General features: G+C 39.3%; 1 protein-coding gene across 1 annotated transcript; it reads left to right on the top strand.

Annotated features, from left to right (window-relative positions):
* The first annotated feature begins 624 nt into the window (after positions 1-624).
* On the top strand, positions 625-26513 carry LOC134527307 (COMM domain-containing protein 10). The gene is made up of 4 exons (XM_063359864.1): positions 625-746; positions 5866-6073; positions 6153-6311; positions 25799-26513. The coding sequence occupies exons 1-4, from the start codon at positions 721-723 to the stop codon at positions 26012-26014; spliced, it is 609 nt and encodes a 202-aa protein (XP_063215934.1). The 5' UTR covers positions 625-720; the 3' UTR covers positions 26015-26513.
* Positions 26514-27603: the final 1090 nt, after the last annotated feature.

Consider the following 27603-nt stretch of genomic DNA (forward strand, 5'->3'; position numbering starts at 1 on the left):
GAGCATCGACCCGCGTCCCGCGAGACTGCCGCGGTAACCATTAATGTCGAGTAGCGTTGTTTTTTCTGTGTTAATTGTGTAACGGCTAGACGTCGCCAAGTGTTGGTGAGAGTGTTTTGTAGCGGGACTAGATTAAAGGTAATTCTCACCAACTCGTGTATACTAATTTTCCGGAGTCTCCCGTCCTCCACACGGCCGAGCGGCCTTCACAGTCAAGAGAGAACCATTCAGGGTAGATTCAAGCCGTGTACCTGGCGGGGCACGCGGGGGCAGAGTACCCACGACCCAACATCAACGGCCTAGCAGTCCGCTAGCCTGGCGCCCCTCCGGACAACAAGAGCACAGCTACGCCCGTAGCGCCCGTCAGGTACCCCCGGGCCTTTCACATAGGTCGGGTGACGGCAACTATTTAGTACATTTTTTAAGTACGTTTATTTAAAACAAAATTATTTTCCGGTTGAACAATTTTTTGAACTTTTTTTTTACATATTTAAGATATTTTTATTCATTTCTGATTTTTTTAATTAAAAAAAGTGTGTCTATTATCTTGGGTTAATGTTTTTAATTAGAGGTTTTTAGTGTAAAACCATCATGGAATCCTACAGTATGTATTTTGTTGATTTTGGTCATATACATATGGAACTTGACCAAGGTGGTTAACCAAGGGAAATTAGTTGAAAACGAATTGTGGATTTTGATAATTTTTGGTATACTCTTTAAATGGCTTGGATCTCGGAAAATAAATGGTAATAATTGTGTTTGTGAAATAATTGAATAGGTATTGTTCTTAACATAAACTGTTGTGTATTTTATTTTTCTTTATTGAAGATAGAGGTGTAAAAGTAAAGAAAAAAAGCGTACCCGTTTGTATTCGTTACTATAACAATTAGTACTCGTTATTATTGTATCGTTAGGTTTCTCGTTACTTCTGATACCGCATAACATGCTATGTTATGTTGCAGCAACGAATCGAGTCGTATTGCGTACGCGTACAGTATGACGTCGCGTAAATAATAATAAATAGAATATAAACAATTAACAATATTTGATAATTAACAGTTTTTGTTATCCAAGAAACAATTAAATCTCATTAGAACAGTTTTATTATATTATCTCTCTTAGATAAAAACAAAAGTTTAAATACGCAATAATAAAAAACAAAAACATAGATATTTCTAATTTGTAAAAAATACTTTCTTATAAACAGTAAAAAAACTTGGACGATGAATTTTTAAATTCACATTCAATTTCTAATTTCACATGCCCTCTTGTGCAGATTTTACTTTTAGCAATGTTTCAAGCGATTTTTCCGACAATGACGATCCGAATTGGGTTTTTGTCTTCTTTACCTGGCCGAATATCCTCTCACACTCGGCGTTACTATGAGGAATGAATAAAATACCTAGCATAAGTTGAGCTAAATTGTCATACTTCAAACTCCCATCTGTAGTCTTCATCTGTCCAATCAATGACCACTTATAGTCAATTCATTTCCTGCTTCAATATGTCCTCAGGAATATATTCTATTTGAAATGAAGAAAATTTTGACTCCAAAACATCAATTGCAGCATCTATATCTTGTCCTTTCATAATAATAATATTTGGAAATTTATCAATAAAATATCTTGCACTAGAAAATGATGCATGGCTTATGGTTTCAGTGCATGCTATGTCTGCATGAGCTAGAAATGTACTTTTTAAAGGAAATTTGTGTACTATGTAGTCACATGCAGCCATAAAATACGGCCTAATTGAAATGTAAATCAATTTGCCCTGTTCAACACTCAAGCCACTCAAAATTTGGAATGCCACATTACCAATCCAAATCTTTATCCTTTTTTTGATTATCATGAGTGTGATAATCAATGTCCAAAAGAGAAGTAGATAATTTTACATCAGCACACACAAATTTTGACATCAAGTTTCGCAACAGGTCGTAAAGTGTGGATTTCAGTTTCTGAATCCGAGTTTCTTGCGACTGTAGTAGTTTGTACATTGGTCTTGTCGAACATAGGGATTACATTTAAGAGAAACATGCAAAATGCCTTGTTTAAATCACTAAATAAAAACATGAATAGCCTCTCTTCTCTAGTAAGTTGGGATGACATAGGTCTACCTTTTTCTGCTGGTACCTGAGGAACTGATGTTTTCATTTTAGGTCTGTGTGTTAACTTGATTTTCTTTGAGCTGGTCACATATATTTTAGAACTGAGCTTCTTTAAACTGTAAGGTTTAGAAGCTATTTTACTGGGAAAAGTAAACTTGGAAATGTTTTTTTTTATCATTTGAAGACACTGCATGGCTACTGTTTCTACTACTACTACTACTACTACTACTACTACTACTACTACTACTACTACTACTACTACTACTACTACTACTACTACTATTACTACTACTATTACTACTACTATTACTACTACTATTACTACTACTATTACTACTACTATTACTACTACTATTACTACTACTATTACTACTACTATTACTACTACTATTACTATTACTATTACTACTATTACTATTACTACTATTACTACTATTGCTATTACTACTATTGCTATTACTACTATTACTATTACTATTACTACTATTACTACTATTACTATTACTACTATTACTATTACTACTATTACTATTACTACTATTACTACTATTACTATTACTACTATTACTATTACTACTATTACTATTACTACTATTACTATTACTACTACTACTATTACTACTACTACTATTACTACTACTATTACTACTACTATTACTACTACTACTACTATTACTACTACTATTACTACTACTACTACTATTACTACTACTACTACTACTATTACTACTACTACTATTACTATTACTACTACTACTACTATTACTATTACTACTACTACTACTATTACTACTACTATTACTATTACTATTACTACTACTACTACTATTACTACTACTATTACTATTACTATTACTACTACTATTACTATTACTACTACTACTATTACTATTACTACTACTACTACTATTACTATTACTACTACTACTATTACTATTACTATTACTACTACTACTACTATTACTACTACTATTACTATTACTATTACTACTACTATTACTACTACTACTACTACTACTACTACTACTACTACTACTACTACTACTACTACTACTACTACTACTACTACTACTACTACTACTACTACTACTACTACTACTACTACTACTACTACTACTACTTTTTGTGTTTCTGGCATTGGACAAAACTGTGAGGTTACTTTGACTACCTTGTTGAGATGGAATTGAACATTCACCTATTTTTGAAACTAGTTTGGGGATTTTGTAGCTCTGAAGTGTGCTCCTGCTTTCATCTGGAAATTCAGGCTGACATTCTACAAAAAAAAAACTGGTAAATATTTACAATCGCGGTAGATGCCAAAAAAAATGCTAAAAATCTGAAAATACTTTTATTCTGTGCCCTTTCACTTCCTCTTTTCAAAACAACCGGCGGAGGTAAGAAATTCCAAATACTTTAGGAGATATCGAATTTTTTAATTTCATTGTATGTAGAGTCGGGGTAGATGCCAAAAAAAAATGCTAAAAATCTGAAAATACCTTTATTCTGTGCTCTTTCACTTCCTCTTTTCAAATCAACCGGCGGAGGTAAGAAATTCCAAATACTTTAGGAGATATCGAATTTTTTAATTTTCATCACAATACCTGCGTAGTATGCAGCGATGACCATTGTTTCTTGTCATAGATAATGTTTCTTGTTTACGAGTATCATGTTTCTTATTGGACAATTTTGTCACGTGACTGTTCCGTGATTGGCCAGTATTCAAATGAACCAATATGTGATTATTTATTCCGTGATTGGTCAGTATTCAAATGAACCAATACGTGATTATTTATTCATTTATTGTTCAATACGATGTTTAATTAATCGGTAAACTTCTGCCGTGAAAGACTACATCATTTCCTTATAGTGACAAAGGAAATGTACCCGCCTCCAACTTAGGTGAGTTTTTAACGTTTCTAATTTTAAAGTATTATTTTTTTTTTTTATATATCGTTGCGCAAGTAATAAGTAAAAAAAAAATTACGTGAGTTGTTGATGTTCATCAAAGTGCACACCAATAAGCTCAGTACATTTTATTGCAAGGTATCTTATGGTAACATTTCTGCTAGTTCATTATAGTAATTGTGGCCACCAACCTTTTAAAATGTTAAAGGGTTCTGGGTAGGGCTGTGCGAATGTGACTTTTTCAATGCGAATCAAATGTGAATCAAAAAGTTGCAAATATTTGCGTATAGCTAATAAATTGCAAATATTTTCTAATTAAGTTCTAGGTATAAATCTGAATAATTACAGTCAACATTTTGCATATTATAAATTGTTGTTTAAAAGAGTAATGTTCTTTAGCTTTATATACATTTTTATTACTCAAGTAACATGTAAATTGTTATGTCCCTTCTAATTGTTTAGTAATAAAACACAATCAGTAATACAGAAATGTCTTCATCAAAAGCCAAGTCTACACCTTGCCATCAACATTACGTAAATTGCAGTGCAAAAAGACCAATTCCTTTACATGTTCTGGATCCAGGCATTGCCTCTTGGAAGTGACAATGTTCCCAGAAGCAGAAAAACAACGTTCTGAACTTCATTTCTTCTTCTGAATATTAAAAACGGCAAAAAAAGTTTATGAAAGTAAACAGATCTTCGATGTATCAGTTTTATTCTCGGCAGTAAATAGTCAAGCGATTACCAATCAATATATCGAAGAGTTGTTTATTACAACTGCTTGTAAGCATGGTCAATATTCCATACTCAGAGTCTTTTGGAATCAAATGTGTCAAGGCAATAATTTTTAATGAATTTTGTTTATTTTGTCTTTTTAATTTTATCTAATTATTTACGTAACATTCTCGGTAGTTTAAAAAGCGATGGCGCTAGAGCAATTCTACCAACACAATTCTCTGGCCATGGGCCACTCTGCTGGCCATAACCATAAACGGCCACGTTTTCTTTTTTGCTGTAGCCATGATGGCCGCTGTATTTACTTTTCTATCATTAAAAAAATTCTCTAGATTTGTATTAGTAAAATTAATAGAATGGTGACCAAAGAGTATGTGTGCATTAGTTTTTAAAGGTGAAAACTGATGCGCTGGCACTGTTTTAAATAGTTTTACACTTTTATATGGCACAAACATGGCTCGCCCGAAAATTGTGCTAAGGACAACTGGATATAATAAATTAATTATGCTATACATTACGGAAAGTATGCAGTAAAATCGTAAGCATTTATGATAATTTTCATGCTACATTGGCTTTAATTGTTCTCAGTATGCCCATTTACCTAACCTAAAATTTGATGTAAGTAAAGGTCGGCTTACAGTTTTTTTTTCTTCCATTAAGTCTCGGAAAATGATTTCTCTAGGTTCGGCATATTATTGTATCTCACGTTTTGTCAAAAAAAAAGTAATATATATATATATATATATATATATATATATATATATATATATATATATATATATATATTAATACATTCCAAAACTTTAGAATATTTGAAAATTTCAAATACCTAATTTGGTTTTAAATGTGAATCAAATCAAATATTTGATTCGCACGAATATTTGAAATTTTGAATATTCGCACACCCCTAGTTCTGGGTTTAAATATCTGGTAGGGCTTGAATGTATTTAGTTTCTAAGTTGTGCCTCCTCAGTCTTTGTAGTATAATCATATATTGATGGTATTTCCGAGACAGTGCCATGATTTAAAAATGTTTAAGAATGTATCACAGCAAGTGACACTGTCATCCATACTGCATAGAGCTAAAGCCTAGGATGTTTGATAGACTGCTCGGTCAGTTTGCAGAAAGCATCGGACATCATCAATGGGCTGGATTCTTCCAAGTTCCCATTGCTTCTGAACAGAATAACTCAAACGATGCAGCAAGGTGATGACCAAACCAAAGTTTTCACAGCTGCAGAGATGGAGAAGTTGCAGACATCACTGCTGCTGGAAGAACGAGATGTGGGTCTGTTGCTGGACTCCATCACACTCATATTGGAGAAGGTAACGTGAGGGTGCATGGTGAGTAGCAGGTGTGGGCCACAGGTGGGATGTGTGATGTGTGGTGTGTGGTGTGTTGCAGGCTGCATGTCACATGACCAAGCCTGGAGCCCTGCAGCAGCAACTGGTTCAGGAACTGTCGCTGAACGTGGACAAGGCAGAGTCACTGGCCAGCTCGTGGGCGGCAGCCGCCCGCCCCATCGTGGACCGCCTGCGACGCATGTCTATCTTCCCCATGCGGGTGAGTGTGCTTCCCTCCACTCCCTTCCTTCAAATTTGCTCGTTATAATGGATGTTCTCCATCATCAGGCAACCACAGTGTTAGGAGAAGCATCAGTAGCAAATTGTTTTCTGCTACAAATTTTAGAAATCAGGTGTGTAAAATGAATTGTTTCAATTTTTTTTAAAATAAATTGTTCCCTCTTTCATCTTCTTCCTAGATCACTGCTTTCTTCTTTCCCTCCCTCTCTCCCATGGTTTCTTCACTATGTACCTTGAGTGAGGTAAAATATTTTTCAGAAATTTACTTCAATTCCGGTCACCACCAGTATTTAATAGTTTGTGTATACACAACACATAGTAGGGTATGTTGGAGTGCCGCCGGGTGGTTCCAGGAGCTGTGTGTGACCCAGGTGTTGGATCATGTGTTGAGCAAGGTGTAGCACCTGTTTCTGTGCCATGGTAGTGTTAGGCACCGTGCAAGGCTGCGTGGCACGGCATGCACTGAGGGAAGAGTTCGTAATGCAGGGTGTCTTCAGGTCACAAAAGTCATGGAAGTAACGAAACAGTAACAAAACTGACGGACTGTTCACAGAAGTTACTAAAAAGTCTCAAAATAAATAGCAGTGGTGTTTAAAGTCACAAAACTCATTTCCAGCAGTTTGCTAACTAGCATTTTGTTTTTTAACATCTCACTACTGTTCAGTCGCACATGAATATGAATACTAGTTGAAGACTTTATTTAAATCATGTGGAAATTATCTCTGAAAAGATTTTATTTAGCTTTCTATAAAAAAAAAACTTTGTCAATTTCATGCAAATAATAGATTTATGTGTGTGTATATGTGTATACATATATATATATATATATATATATATATATATATATATATATATATATATATATATGTTGTAGGAATGCCATTCCTTGTCAGCTCATCCTCCACTTTAAATATTTGTCTATTTTGGTAGTCAATGCCGGTAATCTTGGTGTTAATCCAAACAATGACTCAACATAAGAACTGTAACTTAAGACTCTTTGATACTATTACGAGAGATCAAACAAAAAAAAATTAAAACTATAACATAACAGGGTGTCTATAAATACCTGCTAAACTGATTTCAAGATTTTTTCAGAACCTTAAAATTAAATTTTTTTTACAATTTTTTCATATCACAGGGTCATTATGTAATTGTGTGTGTGTGTGTGTATATATATATATATAATGGCATTCCTACAACATAGTCAAAGCTTCCTTAATGCCCCTAGAAAGAACCTCTGGGAGTATCATGGCAAGTTAAACTACGGTACGCAGGTAATCTCACAATTTAACTTAAACACAATTTTGATAGAGGCGGCCTAAATATGAATATGAAAGATAAAACAACTAAGTTTATCTACATACTTAGGTGCAGCATATACTTAAGCAAAGCACTACAATATAAGTCTGCCATTACTCACAAGAAGAACCTCACTGGGAAATGAAGACCTTGTTGAAGACGCCTAAATGAAGGTCGAGGCAGTAACACCGTAGGCTTTTATAGCAAATCAGGGGAGGAGAAGTAGGGGATGAAATAGAGGGGAAACAAGGTAAGTCAGAGTGGGGTGCAGAGGGGAAGGTAGGGGCGAGGGGAAAGAGGTGAAGGAGAGGTTAAGACATAAGTTCCACAAAGTCTTCCAAAAGTTGAACAGTACAACTTTCCAGCCCTAAAGAGTCCCATAATGCCAGCCCTTAAGTCCGCCAATCTTAAGTGGGAAACAGTTCGTAAAGTCAAAATCTGAGACACCAGAGGAGATTTATTTTTGACTACCTACAGCAGAAGCAGGAAGAACAGCTTGATGGCTCTGCGGGATGCTGAGTCAAGGGGAGATAAGGTGAAAGCCGCACAACAGAAGCTCCGAAGGTCACAGACAGGAGAGCAGAACAGTTAGCTCTCTGGTAAAACCAGATGAACTTGCACACAAACAAGTGGTTGCGTACATCTGGCTGCTCACTGCACCACAGCAGACGAACCAGGGCGCTGATACTTGCGGCACATGCCCCCACACGGCAGGCCCCTGGAAACACATTTGGAGCTGACTGTGTCGGCTAAGGCAGCAAACAGCAAGCTTGCCAGCAGGCTGGCCTAGGCTGTGCCCAGCGATGATCTAGGTGGCGACTCTCAGGAGAGGTCAAGAATAGAAAGCTGTTTTCTCGTCCAACCCCAGGCTAAGAAAACAAATATGTCAGGAGTGGACCTAGCAGCAGGCCTGACTGTAGACTCCACAGGACGTTTCGTCAACATAAGCCAAGGGTGACCAGTCAGTGACGATTCATCGAGCAGAACGGCAGTGTGACGAAATCTTGTGCGGCATAGCGGGAGGCGGCAGATGATGACTGCAGCAAGAGGGGTTCAGTCCTCAGCATAGGGCAGAAGGGCGATTTGTGCAAATCTGAGAACATTATTCTATAACAAAAAACAGCAAGTCGACAGCTATACAAAGACATTTAACCTACAAAAGATTTCAAATACCCAACATGGGTTTTCTTAGTCTTTTAGACTGTTGATCCCAACTCATGAGAACCGTAGTCTTGTCTAAAAAGCGAATTTTGCTTATAGGTCCTTCAAAAGGTGCAATCAATTTAAAATTTACGTGGTTGACAAGTAAGGGAAGAGTAAAATTACGACAAAGCACCTTTTCTAAACTGGAACTTATCCTGATGTCTGGTTGCATTATATCTACTGGCAACAACGGATTGCTCTTTATTAAAATTACAGTCTACCCTTGACAAAACATACTCAATTACGGTGCTGTCGAGTGATGAATCCAGTGGAGGCACAGAAATTTCTCAGCCTAGGAAGAGGACGGAGGGTGGGAAACCAGTAGCGTAATGTGCTGTAGAGTTCAGTCCTACGTTAATAAAATCAAGATAAGAATCTCACAGAGTCCTATCAGAACGGTAGAATAAGATCAAAATGGCTTTCAGCACTTCATTAACATGTTTGGATTGGTTTCCCTACAGGAAATAAACATTTGTTTATCATATAGGCTTAATCTTCCATTCAAAGCACATATTCCAAAACAATGCTCGACTGGAAGTACTTGGCGTTGTTCTGAAACTAACATTGCAGGAGCACCTTCCAAACCTGCTCCTTCAGGCTTCTGACGATAGTTTGGGCTTTCATGTAGGGCAAAGGTAACAAGATGATAAACTTGGTAAAGATGTCCACAACTACAAGGATACAATTATTTCCTTACGTTAGAAATATAGGGGCCCAAAAATGTGTAGGATGTGCTACGGCACCACTGGAAAATCCTCACGGTACTTACCCACCTTAGTACACTGTGGAGGTTTGGAAACCTGAGAGTCTATGTAGATACGTACAAAGAGTGCACATCCTCCTGCATATTCATGCTAAGTGTGCAGCAATGCACTTGAACATGTTGTCCATGCCCAGGCGACCTCCTATGAAGGAAGCATTAAAATAACACAGCACAACTGGACATAACACTGCCAAGATGACTATCTTTTGAGTTTGGCCGTTTTTGCTGGTGAAAACAGAGTCCTTGCTAGACCAGGTAGGGATTATTCTTACCTTCCTGTAGATCTTTATAAAAAAGACGCAACATGGATCTTCTGCCTGACATTCATGTAAGTTGAAATATGATTCAGGGAAGACCTTATCAACCACTTTATTAGTAGATTCTAAGATGGGCTCCACTGCCTCGATTTCTTCTGCATTAAACATGCAAGAGAGCGAGTTGACCACAACATTTTGCGTCTCTTGAAGTGAAAACGAGAGAGACGAAGGATCCAGTTTTCCAACTGACCTAGCTGATGGGGGTTGTTGGAACAACCTGCTCAAAGCCTGATTGTCAGTATAGAAACCAAACTCTTTACAATCGAGATAGGACTCAAATTTTTCCACAAGGAATAAACTTGTCAAAGCTTCTTTTTTTATAAGTTTCCAGAAGATTTTCAGCAACCTGAATTAATAACTGGCAAAGGTTATGCGCCTTAACACGTTATTTTCTGTAAGTCCAAACACCGCGTTCACAGCCAAAGAGAAGGCATCGAACTGCAGCACGAAGTGCTTATAAAAGCCGGGCAAAATCAAAATCAGTGGTGAGGTTGAAACTTCCTTGGAACAGAACCAGTTTCTAGTAGCTTCCAATTTGTGCAGGACTGGAAGGATAGGAATGCAGATAGACACAAAATTTGTACTCGTATAAGTTGGCATTAAAAAAAAAAAATTTATCTGAAAATTATTAGCCTTCATTATTATAGTTCTGATCATTTATTTCAGAACATTTTAGATAGAAAATTTCATGCATTTACACATGTGTCAGAGGGCCAAGATAAACAATGTTTTACAACAAAGTGGGAAAAAAAAATTATACATGGGAAATATTATAAAATATTTTAAGGCATAGGAGGGGTTTGGCAATTATGACCCATGCAAAACACACAAGGTTTATCAAAATATCAGCAAAAATCAGAAACGTACCAAAGTCTTTTGTGTATGGCACAAAATAATATCACGCCTAACAAGGTATTTCATAAACAATGTCCAAAGCTTTGCACATTATGTAACATATTACCGCGTTTTATCGCATAATCGTCGCACATTTTATACTAAAATCAAGTTTGGAAAGTAAGGTTGCAATTTTTATGAGAGAAAATTTTTTTGTTAGGTAAAGTTATTCATAAAAACAACACCCTTTCATGGAAAGTGCGTTTATTTAAAAGGTAGAGTATACAAAAGCACGCCAAACAATTTGAATTAATAATCATGCAACAAAAGCCTTTCTTCAACTTTAAATAGAAAAAAAATCTTTGACATGAATGCGAGTCTGAACTAACGCATAACTATCGTCATAATACACACTCACCACGAAATGTAGTTAACTCGGCACTCCACAAAGAGCGCTCGTTGCATGCAATTGGCGAGATATTGATGTTTGACTATGTGTGCGCGCTCTATACGGTAGCAACATAACGAAACATGATTGATGCCAACTAGCGCTGGCTGCATTTTTATAAGTGGTACACCATGGCAACACAGAGGAACAGATAAAGGTTATAACGTTTAAACATGACTTTAAAAGAACATTAAAACATCAGACAACTTCGTATTTCCGTTAATTAAATAAGTAAATGGTATTGTCCGAATAAAAATTAGATTTCTACTTTAAAATACATCCTTTTATATGGAAAAAAAAGCCTACACAAAGCGCTTGGAATTTAATAGCAGGACCAAAAACAGCATGCAACGTTTACGCGAGAGGTTTTTTTTATCCAAATTTTGACGCCCTAAAATATTGGTGCAACGATTATGCGCGTGCGACAATTATGCGATACACTATGCGAGGGTGGTACACTATACAATTAAGAAATTAGATCAATAGATGATAATCTCAATAGATGTAAAAAAAATTTAATGCATCATTAAGGTAACAGGCATAACAGGGTATGTGTATGTTCTGAATAACATAAATCGTAAGGCAAAATCTAAGGTACAAGACTCAATCACAAGAGATAACACATGAGCCAATAAACGCTACAAAAAAATTTAAATATTTAAATTTGAGAGCCTTTACGACCCTAACTCCTAACATATGGCCCAAGGAGAGAACGAAGCACTACCCAGAAACATAAACAGCGCGGCCAGAGAACTTAACCAAACACGAGTACTCAGTAGACTAGTCATATAGGAAACATGAATATCCGCAAACCATGTCAAAATTTACGTGAACCAAAGAAAAATTGTGGGTATACCAAGAAACTTGAACTGCAGTTAAGTGTCCAAAACCACGTAATTTAACCCAAGAGAGTGGACAAACATGTGTGGGACATTACAAACTCACAAGCACGCAGCAAGCTGAAGCCTATCAAGGCACAAAAATGTTCACAATAATTAAGGGACCTTCCAGCTCAGTAAAATTAACCAAGCAATTAAACCAGGATGCAATTTTGAAGGTGGCAGGCTGAAAGGATATTTTGAAAGAAATTAATTCTGAAAATAAATCTTACATTAAGGGGTATGACCACCACATTCCAAACAACACAAAAAGAACCATTTTCACATTATGCTACGACAGATCGGATGTGCACGCCATGGATCACAATTAATGTGTCTAACTAAAACTAGACCAGAATGCGCCTGCAGCAGGGGAACAAATGCTTTATACGCCCCGCAGAAACATGCAATGCACAGGCACAGAGATACACAAGGGGAAGGCACAAGCACTAGAAATAAACCTGTCATCAGAAGGGATGGAGAAATAGAGGAGGTCGGTGTTGCTCCTGGCATCTCAAAACATGCCTGCTTGTGTTCTTCATCACAGAAAAAACAATATTGTTACGACCTATGTGTGGAGAACTGGATTTGTAATGGTCAGCCCAATTGAGTTTTAATGCATTTTTATTAATTACTAATATTTACATTAATAGTAAATAATGGTATTAAAAAATGTCCTATCACAAGTCACTCATGGTACTTAAAAATGTTTATTCTCAATTCACTCAATGTCTGTCAAGTTATGCAATTCGCACTCCTCACTGGAGCTAGGCTCAACAGTGGTTTGCCCCTTACCTCACGCCTTTTCACACGCACAGTCTCGCGCCACTCAGTTGCCGCACTCTCACAATCCAGTAGAACTCCGTGTCTCACGACATTTCAAGGGGAGTTTCTGACCCTCTTTGCCGATGTCGCACTTCACTCGGGGCACTCTCCTAACTCTCGAAATTTGCTCAGAACTCCCGCAAAGGCTTGCATTGCTACTTAAGTACTAGTGAGTTGTCTTTACAGAAACAACGAGAATGGATGTGAAGAGTCGCGTAATTCCGGGCGACCCGACGCCCGAACAGTCCAAAAGGGTGGCGTCCATTCTCGCCACTCCGTATGGAGGCCCGCGGAATTACCAAGGCTGCTCAGCGATAGTTAACAACGCCAAGGCAATACAATGCGCGGGGAGCAGAAGGGTGGGGGGGGGGGGGGTAGCGACGACCCTTTTAAATTGGCCAGGCACACGTGGCATGCCTTACTTCAGTGGAGGGCATGTGACACGACGCATGATGCCAGTGGCATGGCAGGGCGCCAGCCAACTCCGAACCTGGCGCGTGTCACAGTCCTGTTTGCATTCGTAACACTGCCCCCTACCTAAACCTATTCGTGCCGAACAGGTAACGCATCCGTTCCAGCATATCCCCTCAAACGATCCAAATGAGCCAAATGTACCACTGTCCTCCGTCCTCTCTTTCCTCTCTTTCCTCTCTGGATGCGGTAGACCACATCATTTAGCCACTATAAAGACTTCATACGGGTCTTCCCCATGCTGCTTGAAACTTAGGGCAACTTTTCCTTCCTTCGTTGTGGGTTGTACAGCCACAACAAACTACCCTCCTGAAATCTGGTTGAGTAAGCCTTCAGGTCATACCTCATCTTATTTGAATCTTCGCTAATCAAAGATTTTTGCGGGCTTCTTCATGTATAAGCTGTAATGCCCCTCCCTCGTGTCTTGTAAAGGTTATTTAAGTTCCTTATCAAAATTAGGAAACACTTTGAAATGGAAAACTCAATTACATGAAATTGCTGGAAACGAACTGGTAAAAAAAGAATAAGAGATGTGCACAAAAAAAAAAAAAGAGAGAGAGAGAGAGAGAGAGAGAGAGAGTGTGTGTGTGTGTGTGTGTGTGTGTATATATATATATATACACACACACACACACACACACACACAAGAAATTTCATACAGCCCCTGAATGGCTTACAAGGAGCTGGAGGTTTGTTTGGTTATGAGCTTAAATAAAGAGTCAAGATTTGGGTTGCTAGGATTCTTTTTGATTTATTAAATTAAATTATTCAAATTTTTTTCTTTTCTTTTAGTTTGCTGGTTGAATTGTAATAAACAACATTAGTTCTTAAACAACAACAACAACAAAAGTTAAGTTGTCCTGGGCCCTACACAGAATTATACCTGTTATACATTAAAGTTAAAACCTTCCTTAAAAAAAATATAAAACACCTTTATAAAGACAAAAACAAACTAAATTTAAATTGTCTCCAAGCTGGCACTTGTTGATTTTAATTGGGCATGTTGCTGGCAGAAGATGGGAAATTCTCTGCCCAGTTGCCCGTGACGAAGTTAAGACCAGAATGGTGGTATCCCAGTTGATGACCGGCTAATGGGGCTGAACAATGGAGGCTTGGCCTGCACTCCTGGAGCCGTCAGGTTGGTGGAATCTTGGCGGTACTCTTGAACCCGCCTACAGACCAAACCAATCAAAGAAATTAGGCCTGATCTGTAGGCGATTAAGGGAGGGGCGTAAATCGCCCTCGAGAAGGGGTGGAATCAAAAAGGGTCAGTGGTAAACTCTTACTGAAGCGGGGAGAACTCAGCTGTCTCGGTACCGGGTTGGTGCCCGTCGCGCGAAGACGCGGTCGTACGCGGAAGCCATGTTCTTGGAGCTTAATAAAATACAAAAGAATTTACAAATTTTTTCTAACTGCTCTGGGCAGACTACCGAAGATAAATGTAAGACTAAAGTAATAAGACCAGGGTGCCTTTAATGTAGGTAACTACATTCCGCAGGCGGATGATGGAATTCGGTGAAATACGTGTGAGGTGCGGATCAGCGGAGAAACCCGACCGTCTGCTCTGTTGAAAGTCTGCCCAGAGAATCCTCCTCGATCAAGAGGACTTCCTAATTAAAAGCGGGGGCTCTGCTCTTTGGATCCAGGTGAAGGGGGACTCTTCGATCTCTCGAACCCTCAAGCGCATGGTCGACTCCTGCGTGTTGCTTTGCAAAAGGGGGGGGGGGGGGGTGGACAGTGCAGCACTCTGGCGGCAGTCCGGGGGAAGGACGCATGGTTAGTTGTTGTAGCTCTCGTTAGATGGGGCGAGCTGTCACTTCTGGCGCATCCAGGAGTTTTTTTTGAAAGGCCTCCCTAATATGGTGGCCCTGTGGGGGGGGGGGGGGGGGGGGAGCCTTGAGCGGGAACAGTGACCAAAAGGGGTCTATGACCGCCCGGGGTCACCTCAAGCAGGGTCCTAGCCGCGGGGAGAGGGGAAATTTCCGCTTGGGTGATGGAAATTCGCGGCGAAAGAACGCTGCTACGTGTCTGCTCCGTCTTGAAGACTACTGATGGCCATACTTCCACGAAGTCCGTTGGGAGCGATGCCAGTGCTCGCCACAGCTTTTCTAGTCACGAAATCGTGTAGGCTTTTGAGATGCCGGGCCTAACTGGAGCCAGGAATTATAGGAGAGGGCTGCTTAACGCAGCTTCGGCGAGCTTGAGACCTGAAGGGTTGAAGGGGGGGATGGGTGGAGATGAAAGAACACGCTACAAAAAGAATTAACCCAGCCGTACACTGGGCTGATAAAGGTCGTAGGCCAATGAATTTAAGTTTAATTTTTTTTAATTAAAAAAAACAATTATAAAATTAAAAAGGTACCTATAATGCACATGATTGGCACAAAGTGCCAATCACTGATTTAGACAATTTTCATAATCAGAGGTGCTGGTCTGCTCCTGCGAGAACGACCAAACTTGACATCACAACGCAGCCTCAATTCCTGTCCAAACACAATACTCGCAGGAGTCTACCCAGTGGAGTCATGGATGGCAGACCTATATGCCTTTAGGAACAACTGGATGTGTTGATCCCAATCCTGTTTATGCTCAGCCACAACTTTGGCAATGTGTTCTTCGAGAGTTCTGTTGAACCTCTCTACCATGCCATCGGACTGAGGATGTAGGGCTGTAGTCCTGGTTTTATTTATTCCCAGCAACCGACACACCTCTTGAAATATTGTCGACTCGAAATTGCGGCCTTGGTCTGAGTGGAGCTCCATTGGTACCTCAAATCTGCAAATGAAGTTGTTAATTATGGCATCTGCAATGGTAGTGGATTCTTGGTTAGGAAGTGCATAAGTCTCTGGCCACTTACTGAAGTAATCCATTACTACCAGAATATACCGGTTACCATCTTTAGTCTTGGGAAATGGTCCAGTGATGTTGATGGCTATGCTCTCAAAAGGAGCCCCTACATTGTAGGCTCTCGTTTTCCCACGACTCCGGTGTTGTGGCCCTTTTTTAGCCGAGCATGCTTCGCATTAGCTACACCAAGCCTTCACATTCTGGTGACACCTAAACCAATAGTGGCATTGACGGGTCTTGGCTAGAGTTTTGTTGACCCATAGATGACAACCAGAGGTACCATGATGGATTTCTCTCAACACCTCTGCCATTAGACTCTTTGGAAGGAGTAGTTGCATTGTAACTACTTTTCCATTTGGACTCTCCCATGCCCATATTATTAGCCCATTCACCAACCTCAAGGAATCCATCTTTGTCCAGTTGGCTTTCTAGTACCACTCTCTAGCCAGCTTATGATAGGTGTCAGGTCAGGATCTTGCCGCTGTACTGTTTTCAAGCTGGCATTATCCCATTTATCTTCCCCTTTGAGTTTTCGTTGTTCGCCGAACATCTATGATCCCGTTATTTTTCTCTGCCCTCTTGCAATGGTTACAGTCGACCATGCAAGGTCTTCGGGAGAGGGCATCGGCATTGCTGTGAATTCGGCCTTTCCTGTGTTCTATCCGACAATCATATTGTTGTGTCTGTTCAAACCACTTAGCAAGTTGTCCCTCTGGATTCTTGATCTGTAGTATCTACTTAAGTGTGGCATGGTTAGTGCATAAAAGGAATTTCCTCTCATATAAATATTTGTGGAAATGTTGCACAGACTTCACTACAGCCAAGAGTTCTCTTCATGTAACGTAATAGTTGCATTCAGGCTTTGACAAAACTTTGCTGTAGTATGCTATTACTTGAGGATATACTCTCCATGTTGATGGGGGTAGGCAAGTATGGGGCTAGTACACAGGGTGTTTTTGATTGTTTGAAAGGCAGTCTCACATGCTGACATCCATATAAATTGTCTCTTATCCTCGGTCAGCCGGTGCAAACCGCCTATAGTATGTAAAGAGTTCCAAGAAACTCCTTACCTCTTGCTTATTCTGAGGTTGAGGTCACTCCTTAACAGAATTGATCTTCTCAGGATATGTTCGCACTTCATCCTGTGATACAGTATGCTCCAGGAATGTTATCTTATGCTGGAACAAGAAGCACTTCTTAGTACTTAATTTTAAATGGGCATGGTAAAGCCTGTCGAATACATCATGGAGATTTCGCAAATGTTACTTCGCTGTATTTCCCGCCACAATAATGTCATCCAGATATGCTAGGCAAGTTTTCCAAGTCAAGCCATGCAAGACAAGTTCCATAATCTCAAAAAGTCGCAGGAGCAACCCAAATGGTAACACAGTGAACTGGAACAGCCTACTCTCTGTTGTTAAAGCAGTCTTCTCCTTATCCTCTGGGTGTAGCTCCACTTTCCATTAACCACTCTTCAGGTCCAATGTAGAGAACCATCTGGTGCCATAGAGTGTATCAAGTGTGTCATCGATACATGGGAAGGGGTAGCTATCCTTTTTGTTGAAGTCATTCAGCTTCCCGTAGACCACACAGAACCTCAGTTGGTTATCCTTCTTCGCCACTAAAACAACTGGGGAAACCTGAGGACTCGCTAAGCGTTCAATTACACCACCCTCTATCATACCCACAATCAACTTCTCAGCTTCTTCCTGTTTTGCTAGAGGCAGCCGTTGTGCCTGTCGGATCGGCTCTGCATCACCTGTGTTGAGATGGTAGACCAGGCTTGTTCTCCCAAGGTCAGTATCTCCTAAGGAAAATACACCCTGGTTGCTTACCAGAAAAGCTGTGAGTTCTAGTTCTCCATCAGTTACATTATTTTGACATCACCTTATTAGATGTTCTAGATTTGGGTTCAGTGGTTGCGTATCACATCTAATAGGTGAGGAAGACTCACACACTGGCCTACCCAAGAGACTGGTTCGCAGCTAGCTATTGGGTTTCCCTGTTTAAGAACCCTTGTTCTGGAATCGAGGTTGGCCATCCTGACTGGTACAACTTCGCCAAACCTTGCAATTTTTCGGGCAACTAAGAATGTCTTCAATCTTGATGTCATATCTGGCTCTATCAGGTAGATCATGTTGCCGCTAGGGTCTCCCATAATCCTAGCTGCTATTATCTGCTCATGGTTTGCTGGAATTGAAACAGATTATTTAACTTTCACTTGTGTTACAGGAACTTTCATTTGGTCAGACCTAAACAAGGCCACCTCTTCATCTTTAATACGCAGTACCTGTCCTTCCATGTCAATAACGAATCCGTATTGATTCATGATGTGCACTCCTAGAATTACTTCATCAGTGATATCAACAACAAGAATGGTCTGTGATAATGTCCAAGTTCCAATCCTTAATTCCAAATCCAGCTGTCCATGCTCAGGTGAAGTATCTCCGGTGGCTGTTTTGAGTCTATATGGGATGTTTGTTCTCTTTAGTATTTCCCTACTTACAATGCCTGTGCGAACTATAGATGCCAATGTCCCTGTGTCAATAGTAAATAAACCCTCCACCATTGATCCATCAAGCAACAAACTGTCATCTTCTCTATGAAATACAGATTCAGGAAAAACCCTAGTGTCTACCATTTCCTGTAGAGATGTTATGCACCCCTCACACCATCTATTGCTCGTTTCCCTGTTAATCTTCCTAGTTCTCTTCTTGCTGCGATGTCTTTCTGTGTGTTGGACAGTCCCACTGGATGTGTCCTGGTTCACTGCAGACGAAGCACCGCGGGTGTCCTCCTGCTCTCCTGACCTGGTTACTTGGAGTATCATTCAGCAGCTTCTTCAATGCCCTGAGAATATCTACTTCATTAATGGTGTTTCTAGCATTTTCTGCATTGTAGGGCTCAAGTACATCTCTACTGGTACTGAGCTTGTGTTTCCTGAGTTACTGCATGCTGCCTTGATTTCCAGGGCATGGGCCAAGGCCTTGCAGCTCTTCTTGTGTTGGGGAAAACAAAGAGTTTGCTTAACCTCTGCATCTCTGAGCCCATCTATAAAATCACTAGTGGCTAGTTGCTGGCGGAACTCTGTTGGTGCTTCTGGGTATAGGCGAGGAGCACGAGCCGCTCAATGTCGACTTCCAGTTCTTGGATTGTTTCTGAATATCTCTGTTGACGTGTCTTTTGGGCTGTTCTATACACCTCGCCCATGTGTCTGTCGCATACCTCAGCTCAAGGGCCTCTACTAATATTCCATAATCTTTTTGGTATGGTTTGCAGCAGCTCTAGTGGAGATCCTCACAGGGCCAAGGTAAGTGCCGTAGCCCCTTCTTCCTCACTCCAACTATTTACTTCTGCAGCTGCCTCAAACTTTCTTCTGTACACTGTCCACGAAGATTGACCATCGAAGGTGGGCAGCTTGAATTTTGAGTGGCCGCTGGAAGTGCCCTCCACCTTAACATCCTCGGAGAAACTCTTACGGTTCGCAGCAGCAGAGGCTTCTTTGATCATCCGTTGGCACTCCTCGGTTACAGCTTCTATACGCCGTTCAGTGTTTTGTTTGAGATGAATTATCTGTTGTTCCTTTTGTGTGAGATGCTGCTCCAAACATTTGAATTTACTCTCAAACTGAATTCCTGTTTCATTGATTTTCTTCTTCATTTATTATTGGTTCTTCTTCATGTTTTCAATCTCAGTCTTCAGAGCATTCTTCATCTCTTCTTGGCCATTTATAATTACCTCCTGTAGCTTTTTATTTCCTCCTGGCCCCTTTCGATTTTATTATTATTTTCGGCCAAGAAAGCCATTATGTTAAGTTCGTTAGCAGTCATCTTTCTTGTCCACATACACTACTAGTCTGTCACTATCACTACTGTCCTACGATCTACAATGTAATTTGACCTACGAGCTAACCTAATCTTCTACTGAAAACAAACACTATCTTAACTACTACTACACTCAAAACTAACTACATTTTCTAAACTAACTGAATTCTCGAATAACTAAATTTTTAAAATTGTTCTTTTAATTTTAGTAAAAAAAACTGTATACTTAATCTATTAATTAGGTCTACCTTACTTCTGACACCAAAATGTTACAACCTATGTGGGTAGAACTGGGTTTCGTAAGAGATATCCCAATTGAGTTTTAATAAAGTTTTATTAATTACTAATATTGACATTAATATAATTCATTGTACTAAAAAATGACTGATCACAAATCACTGGCACTTAAAAATGTTTATTCTCAAGTCACTCAATGTTTGTCAAGTTCCACAGTTCGCACTCCTCACTGGAGCTAGTCTCAACAGTGGTTCGCCCCTTACCTCGCGCCTGTCCACACACAGTCTCGTGCCGCTCAGTTGCCGCACTCTCACAATCAAATAGAACTCCACATCGCGCCACTCTCAGGGGCGGTCTCTCACCCTCTTTGCCAATTTCACACTTCACTGGCAGCACTCTCCAAATTCGCTCGGAACTCCTACAGAGGCTGGCGTCGCTGCTTAAGTACTAGTGGGTCGTCTTCCCAGAACGGACGAGAGCAGCTGTGACAAGTCACGTCATCCCGGGCCTACCCGATGCCTGAAGTGTCGAGAATAGCCTGGCTTGCTGACGCGGTGGCCCGCAGAATTCCCAAGGCCGCTCAGTGATATATAACAGCGCCGAGGCAGCGTGATGCGCATGGAGTTGAGGGGGGTAGCAATGACCCTTGTAATGCGGCCAGGCACGCATGACATGCCTTACGTCAGTGGAGAGCACATGACACGGCGTATGAGGCCAGTGGCCTGGTAGGGCCACCATCCAGCTCTGAACCTGGCATGCGTTGCGGTCCTGTTTGTGTTCATAACAATAATTTTTATAAAGGACATTTAAGGGAGCCCAAACAGTGGTGAATTTTTCCACAAAGCGGAAATAATATTCAGGAGTCCCAGGAAACGCTTCATGCCCTTTAGATTTTTGGGGTACGGAAAATTAACAATGGGTTCTATCTGTCAGGGTCCATCACCAGCTGATCTTGGGAAATGAAAAACCCCAAAAATTAACAAGACTTTTTCCAACCTAATTTTGTTGGGTTTCACAGTAATTGCTGTATTCTTTAACCAAGTGAAAACTTCTCAGAATATCCAGGTATTTTTTAATAAATTATTGCTATTTTTTGGTCAACATTAGTTCACTAAACAAATTTTTTTTTACCATTATACCTAGAAAGCTCTAAACAGTCTCATTTAAAAGCACTTGAAAATAGCTCAAAAAAATGTATATGCTATATGGGCAACTAGGAAAAGAAACTACTTGGCCCGAATATAAGGCGACCCCGAATATAAGGCGACCTGCAGTTTCAGGAGGCCAAACAAATGTAAAAGTAATTTTTGGTAGAAATTAATGTGAAAATTCATTAGACATACATTTTGTGTTGATAAATCGTTTTTGAATTTATGTATAACAATTAATTTATATTTATCACATTACTTATTTAAAATAAGTTTGAATGGCCTACCCTAAAAGTCAAAAGAAAACAATTAGAAAATATTTACATTTTTAAGTATTACACTATAAATTTTTTCGTATGTTTACTCTAATGAAGCTGCATAATTGTCATCTTCAGAGCTGTTTATTTGTCTAGACCTCGTTCCCCGCCATTCCACTGATGTGTGATTGTTCATTTTTCACAGTTTACTGTATCTACGAATTTAAAATTTTTACAATGGCTATTAATCACTCTTAAAATACAGCAATTAACTTTCCGTTTGACTTAAGCTACGTATTACCACAGAACAAGGCGTATTACTATTTTGTAGTGTGTTAAACGTAAAAAAAGCAAACAAAGAATGCATCTTGCCGGAACAAAACAAGTGGCTAGCTGACATGATGAAGCATACGGCCAAGAATAACTTCGGTTACGTGACCGCGTATATTTGTCCATATTACTCTCTGACAGAGAGAGTCTGTTCTATGAATTTGAAAGAATAATCTATTATAATTATGAAAGGTTTTTACATAAATAAGGAGTGGATTATTAAAATAGCTTTTGAAGCAACGTACCAAATTCCTGTTAATATGGCGTCTTCGTGCGTGTTCGGCAATGTTCGTTTTACAACAAAGAAATATTGTGGAAAGACAGTTGGCAGCCGTGAATTTCCAAACATTACATCCGAAATGTTTGTAAACGTAAACAATCGTTCTGAAAATAACTGTGATATTTTAGTACAAATATTTCCGTTAAAAATCTGAAGATAAATTACCGTAAATATTAACACGCGGTTGTACACAAAGTACAAATATGAATTGTGAAATAAAAGGTTGCCATTTTGAGATGCTTCAACATTCACGTTTTTACTCAATAACAAATATTTTAATTTTCAACTTCAAACAATTGTGAATTACTGCAATATTAGGTGGATTTATCGTTTTTCTCCGTGTGAGGTAACAAAGTTTTAGTTAATATAAAAAATCGTGAACGTTTTGTTAAACAATGTTTCTACTGTAGCTTTCAGCTTGGAACTAATGTTTGCGGTTCTGGCGTCTTGGGTGCGAAAATAAGGCGACTTCCAATTTTTGCATCTCTCGTTTATGTAAAAATGGTCGCCTTATATTCGGACCAATACGGTATTCTCAACAACTTCATAAAACCACTGATAACTTTAGGGCAACAAACTCTCGAACTCACTGAAAACTTATTTCATTTTTTGACGTTGGTAGAATCAATTATTGATTGTTCCTGTAGGGCCTATCTCCTCTTAGGCTTCCTACTTCTACCTGTTTGCATCTCTTAGGTTGTTAGACAAGGCTAACCACAGAGCCATAAGGTAGAAAGTCTTTTTGAACAAGGAGTGTAAATATTTTGGAAGGAGAAATTCCACTAATGTGCATACTCATGGGGTTTAATCTACATAAAATATGCCTTTTTTTTTTTTTTTTGAGAAAGTTCACAAAAATATTTTTCTAATTTTAGTTAAATTTTATTTTTTAAAAATTTATTTAATTAAAGTTTATTTACTACTCAGATCGGTTTAGCTAAAAGACGACCCAAGGTGCAATGTTCATAAAAACACTTCAATAATTAAATATTGACGTCGTCTGGGCCTGCGGCCCCTTTGAGCCCGATATGACACCGCCCAACCACCATCTCTATTCAAACCTCCCGCTCGTGCGTGCGTGTGTGTGTGTGTGTGTGTGTGTGTTGCTAGCCCGGCAAGAGGGCGCTTAGAAGCAGTGCGGCGACCCCCTAATTTGCTAAGTTTAATGTTAATTGTAAACCTTTTGTTTTCATTCATTTTTTGCCCCAGTGTTTGTGCAGTTTACTCATGTATTCTTTAATTTAAATATCATGTTACTTGAAAGAACTACAGACGTTGCCCGGGCGGACCCGAATAGGCACGGACTTGGACGAGGGTAGGAATGTTTTATAATAATTCTCATTAACTACGTAAACATTAATGTATTTTAAATTGCCAGTAATTTTTATATATTTATTAATGTAATCTATGATTTACGTAACTTTCGCCGGGGCACGGAATCACAGAATGTTGTAACGGTAATTGTGTTCGGCGCGAAGGGCGCCATGTTGCCACCTGCAAGCGATGAGCTCAGCCCAGTCCATCTTCATCACTGACCGAGAGCAGACGCGCCAGCACCCTGGGGACCTCAACCGTTGTGAACCACTGATCAAGTAATTCTGTATCTTAATTAATTCTTAAATCTCTTTCGTACGTCATTCCTCGGGGCAGCTCTCGGTCGGCGGGCTGCATTAATAATTAATTGTCTCAGTCGAGTTTTTTAACCATTGTGTAATAAGCGTACTTTATAGCATGGCCACGTGTGTGGACCATGCATTCACTTAAGTCGATTCGTGCCTCAGGCTTTTTAACCGTGTAAAGTGTAACGTGCGGAGAGGGAAGCGTGTTCGTGGAATTAAATCTGGGTATAAGTAAAACCTGAGTACTTTATTTAACCACGTGGTGAGTGAGCCTACTTAGCCTAGGAGTGTGGCGTGCCCGACACCTAGAGCGGGCCAGGTCTGGATCTAGATAGGGTAGAAAGGGCTGGTAACTCGTCCCCACCTGGGCTACGTCACGCCCTGAGAGAGAGACTCCGCCGGGTCCACGTGCCCTTACACGTGGTGGCGCCCATTCATAACACCTTAAAGTCACCGGGAACGTGCGCGCAGCCCTCAATATATTCCGAAAATGTTCCCAGAAAATTGCTGATTATGGCACTTAATACATTATTTTTTGGCATGAGCCATGGTCATCGCAAAGTCTTTAGTTCATATCGAGGAGAGAAATGGCGAGATGATGCAAAAGGTTACCGACATGCAGGGAGGAGCCAGGTACATGACCTCACCAGCCAATCATAACACAGCTTTCACAACTCCGCCAATCATTACACATTTCACTAAAGAAAAACTTACAAAAGTCCGTGTATGTTTTACTGTCTCTCTCTCTCTCTCTCTCTCTCTCTCTTTAGTCAAATGATGAACACCTTGGGAAATGAATGAGTTCAACTTTCCCATCATAAGAATTTCTGACAGAAATTGTCAGAAAGCCTCGGCAGTTGAAAAAAATGTCTAAAAAAATTAGTGCTGCCGAGTCATGCACCTGCTCTTTGTCCTTTCTTTCACTCAAACAATACCCAATGTTTTATAAATGTAATAAACACTTCCACATAAATATGTACAAACAAAATACAAGCATAAAAACACTATTGAAAGTAAATAAATGATGGTAAAATGCATTTACACAAAGAATAACGTGGCCAACAAAGCCAAACTAGTAAAAACACAGTTAGTTATTTGAGACAAAAGTTTAATGATAATATTAACAGTTTTTAGCAGCAAAATTTTCTTTGTTAAAATAAAACCTATTTTGTGTATTTCAATATTTTATTGTAAATGCATCATTCACCTCAAAAAATATTGTGTATGGGGGTATCTGTATAGAGAGTGCATCAGTGGTTCATTCTGCATGGGTGTCACCATATGATTAGAGCACACGTACATGTCTTGAGACCCAGTTACAGGACAAAGGCCCATGTGGGAAAACAAGATTCAAACTACCTTGTAGCACTTATACAAAGATCTGATTCACTCTTAGCATCAGGCATACTTGCTTGAAATCTAAGACACGTGGGCTCTCAAGACGTTCCACACACCTCGCATGTGGGACCATACTACCACGTGGTTAAGCATAAACTCATGGTTGGTTTCAGGAGAACACATTCATTAACACATCTTGTTGTTGCATGTACATTAATACATGATGATTATGATGATGATGAGGATGATGACAATGACGACAATGAACATGATGACGACGAACATGATGATGACGATGAACATGACGACGATGATGACGATGATGATGATGATGATGGTGATGATGATAAAGCAGTTAAAAGGCTTTACGGCACAAAATCATTTTAGGTGTAGTAAGCTACCCACATGACTGGACAAAGACTGGGCTATGCCAAAGTTATTTTAGAATACACATTGAATGGGGAGTGGATAACTAAGTGGTGCCTGTTTTAGTGTAGACATATCCTACCTATTCAGACTTACAGTTTGTACTGTGGTGTATGGTTTCAGCTAGATGACGTCCACTGGAAGTTAAACCTGCAAACGGCATCATCAGCACACGGCAGGGAGAAAACACCGAAGGCTGTTCTCCAGTTTGAACTGAAGTGTGCCCAAGATGGAGTTGTATCTGATGAGGACTTAAGCATGGAGTTTGATCACGAAGAGCTGTACAGGTTCTACAATCAGTTGGAAAGGATACAGACACAGCTGGATGCTCTGCGCTAGCATTGGTTGGTCATCAGCAAATCAGTGTGTCACGACAAATGCTAAGCTATGAAACCTGTAAGTTTACTGCCCTGAGACTAATTGTTATAAAAAAAAGAGATTTAGTGATTGCCACTAAGTGTTTTATTTACAATGACCCGGCCGAAGCCAATTGCATTTAACATTTTCTATGATTTTACAAAGGTGCAAGAAAATGTGTTGCAAGATAGAGTCAAGGCTAAAGTGTAGTCATCTCTTGATTATGAACCGGCCCTGTACCTCAAACCCAACAATCATATCTTTTGCGTAAAGTTTATGTTCAACCGGCACTAGCACCAAAACGACCCACTGTATTTAAATGTACAAGCTGTAGTCTCCGTTGTAGATGGGTTACATGTCCGTTTGTCACAAAACATTCTAATGTACTAAGCACCAATGGTTGTGTTATATATAGAGTCAAGATTTTGTGGTGTTATTTTAAGACAAATTTCGGTGTAAAGAAATAAAGATTTCGGTGTTATATGGTTTTATTTTTTTTGCTCAATATACCCACGGCAAAATTTTCTTACTTTTCTGTACGACATGCAAATTTATTAAAATAAATATTAATAAACACTAAAACCTCATGATCTAATTACAATTAAGTTCATTTGCAAATTCATAGATAATTAAGTTCATTTGCAAATTCATAAAGTCAAACTTTTAAATAACTATTCAAAATTTCACGACTTAATTACAATCACATACACTACAAAATTACACAATGAAGCACTTCCAAAGTTACTATTAAGACGGTTTTATTGAAATGCTATCATAGTTAAATTTTCCGCATTTTCTGGAGTGAGACGTTGTCTTCTGTCACTAACTACCAGTGAGTACCTGGAAAATGAACGTTCTGCATCAACATTTGATGTTGGGAACTAGATTGCCCTTAAACTGGCAAGAGTAAATTCACTGTAGTCCCCTTTAAGGGAGCAAAGTACCTTTGCAACATCAATTTGGCTTGTTTCTGGCAATGAAAGTTAATCCTCAATAATTTTTTTGAAAGCAAAATAGCCATGTATGAATTTATCAATGGGAAGATGGGAAACAGAAGGCAAGTTATGCAGAGACTTCTGTAGGTTTGCATCTTCTATGCTAACCCTACTCACATTACTTGGGTTGAACAGCAAATTAATGGCATTAAAGATTCTTAGACAAGGATGTCGTTTAACAGATGAGTTTTGCCTCAAACGCTTATGTTTCTCACTCGCGACATGTTTCACAAGCGTATCGTAGTCGTAGTCTAGCCTGCAGTTACAGAATTTGCACATTAAAATTTTATCACTGAAATAAATTCCTTCGCTGGAAAATTCTTTCGATCGGTCACTGGCAGAAACCTTCGTTTTAGGCATTATCAAAATTTTTTAATCACATAGGAAGAATTTAACCTCTAAATACGCTAAAACTTGCCGTGCTGGAAAGATCAAAACAATGGAGAATAGATGCGAATACAAACACATACCAAATACCAACATACGTACGTGAAAATTAATACCGACATGAACATGTACTATTTATTATTTACAATCATTACGTTAAGCAGGGTTAATTTTATTTTCATACCCTAC

This window comes from Bacillus rossius, chromosome 1, assembly GCF_032445375.1.
Source record: "Bacillus rossius redtenbacheri isolate Brsri chromosome 1, Brsri_v3, whole genome shotgun sequence".
Classification (NCBI taxonomy): Eukaryota; Metazoa; Arthropoda; class Insecta; order Phasmatodea; family Bacillidae; genus Bacillus; species Bacillus rossius.